The sequence below is a fragment of the Macaca nemestrina genome, chromosome 1, assembly GCF_043159975.1.
Source record: "Macaca nemestrina isolate mMacNem1 chromosome 1, mMacNem.hap1, whole genome shotgun sequence".
Taxonomy (NCBI): domain Eukaryota; kingdom Metazoa; phylum Chordata; class Mammalia; order Primates; family Cercopithecidae; genus Macaca; species Macaca nemestrina.
Genome location: NC_092125.1, coordinates 7217911 through 7220283, shown reverse-complemented (window position 1 = coordinate 7220283; position 2373 = coordinate 7217911). Strand labels below are relative to the sequence as shown.

At 55.7% G+C, this 2373-nt stretch overlaps 1 protein-coding gene across 1 annotated transcript; it reads left to right on the top strand.

The window, feature by feature from the left end:
- The first annotated feature begins 771 nt into the window (after window positions 1–771).
- On the top strand, window positions 772–2067 carry LOC105474659 (beclin 2). Its single transcript, XM_011729476.2, has one exon. The coding sequence runs from the start codon at window positions 772–774 to the stop codon at window positions 2065–2067; it is 1296 nt and encodes a 431-aa protein (XP_011727778.1).
- The last annotated feature ends 306 nt before the right edge of the window (window positions 2068–2373 follow it).

Here is a 2373-nt window from a genome sequence, read left to right as displayed (position 1 = left end):
TCCCAAAGTGCTGGGATTACAGGTGTGAGCCACCTCGCCCAGCCTGAACTTTTATTTTCTTTTAAGAGTGTGTGTGTGTGTGTGTGTGTGTGTGTGTGTGTGTGTAAAGGGGGCATGGGGATGAGGGGGTCGGGGTTGGGGACAGGGTCTCACTCTGTTGCCCAGGTGGGAGTGGAGTGGACCGTAGCTCACTGCAACCTCAAGCTCTGAAGCAATCCTCCCACCTCACCCTTTTAAGTAGCTGGGACTGTAAGCAGCCACCCCACCTGGTTAATTTTTTCACTTTTTGTAGAGAAGGGGTCTGCCTATGTAGCCCAGGGTATTCTGGGACTACTGGCCTCCAGCGATCCTTCCGCCTCGGCCTCCCGGTGTACCGGGATTACAGGCATGAGCCAACGCCCTCGGCCAAAGTTGATTGGACTTGATCTTAAGGTTAGATAAGAGTGTTAAACACTGTAAGGACGGCAGTGCCATGATGAGATTTTAGTTCTGGCAAGATTACTCTTAAGGCGTGCCTTGGACGTGGTACAGGAGGAAAAGGAGGTGATCAGATTTTCCTTTTGGAAATAATCCCGGGCCTGTAAGGAGCTGAAGGGGGTCTACAGGTACCGAGGGAGGGTACCATTGTAGGATTTTCAGTAGGAGAGTGACAAGACGACATGTGCATTTTAAAAGGATCACTCTTCTAGAAAGACCTGAAAAGCTATAAAATGATAAGCAACTGGGAGCCTCAGGAAAATTAGACTCAAGGCAGGAGTCAGTCCCTCCGCCATGACTTCCATCCGCTTCCTGTGCCAGCGCTGCCACCAGGCTCTAAGGCTGAGTTGCTCCTCGGAGTCCGGGAGCCTCCCTGCAGCCGCGGCGCCCACCTCCGGGCAGGCTGGGCCCGGAGACACCCCGGAGCCCGGCGCCACCACCAGCGAGGTGACAGATGCTGAGGAACCACAGGACGGCGCCTCCAGCAGACCCCTTCCAGGTGATGGCAGTGTGTCCAAGGACCAGGCCAACGTCTTCACGCTGCTGGGGGAGCTTGGCGCCATGCAAACGCTCAGTAGCATCCAGAAGGCAGCTGGTGACATTTTTGACATCGTCTCTGGCCAAGAAGATGTGGACCATCCCCTGTGTGAAGAGTGCACCGACAGTCTTCTAGAGCAGCTGGACATCCAGCTCGCTCTCACAGAAGCTGAGAGTCAGAACTACCAACGCTGCCTGGAGACCGGGATGCTGGCGACCAGCGAGGACCAGACGGCGGCGCTGCGGGCGGAGCTGCGGGACCTGGAGCTGGAGGAGGCCAGGCTGGTGCAGGAGCTGGAGGATGTGGACAGGAGCAATGCAAGAGCAGCCACGGATCTCGAGGCAGCCCAGGCAGAGGCTGCGGAGCTGGGTCAGCAGGAGAGGCGGTACTACAGGGAGTACAGTGCCTTGAAGTGGCAGCAGCTGGAACTGCTTGACCAGCTGGGGAACGTGGAGAACCAGCTGCAATATGCCAGGGTCCAGATGGACCGGTTGAAGGAAATCAACTGTTTCACTGCCACGTTTGAGATCTGGGTGGAGGGCTCCTTGGGCGTCATCAATAACTTCAGGTTGGGCTGCCTCCCCACTGTCCCTGTGGGCTGGAATGAGATTAACGCTGCCTGGGGACAGGCGGCTTTGCTGCTCCTTGCCCTGGCCAATACAATTGGACTGCAGTTTCAGAGGTATCGACTCATCCCCTGCGGAAACCATTCCTATCTGAAGTCTTTAACAGATGAGGGCACTGAGCTCCCCTTGTTCTCTTACGGGGGGCAGGATGTTTTCCTCAATAACAAGTTCGACCGCGCGATGATGGCCTTCCTGGACTGCATGCAGCAGTTCAAGGAAGAGGCTGAGAAGGGTGAGCTGGGCCTCTGTCTGCCCTACAGGATCCAGGTGGAGACGGGCCTGATGGAGGACGCTGGCGGCCGAGGGGAATGCTATTCCATCAGAACCCATCTGAACACGCAGGAGCTGTGGACAAAGGCACTCAAGTTCTTGCTTATAAATTTAAAGCGGAGTCTCATCTGGGTTGCCTCAAGGTATCAAAAGTAGCTTTCTTGAGTCTTGCTCTGTCACCCAGGCTGGAGTGCAGTGGTGCCATCTTGGCTCACTGCAACCTCGGCTTCCTGGGTTCAAGCAATTCTCCTGCCTCAGCCTCCCGAGTAGCTGGGATTACAAGCGCCTGCCATCACACATGGCTAATTTTTGTATTTTTAGTAGAGACGGGGTTTCGCCATGTTGACCAGGTTGGCCTTGAACTCAGGTGATCCACCTGCCTCGGCCTCTCAAAATGCTGGGATTACAGGTGTGAGCCACCACACCTGGCCTTTTTTGAGACAGAGCCACACTCTGTGGCCC

Bases quoted from the DNA above. Each gene is read 5' to 3' on its own strand.
- LOC105474659 (XM_011729476.2), top strand. From the start codon at position 772: ATGACTTCCATCCGCTTCCTGTGCCAGCGCTGCCACCAGGCTCTAAGG.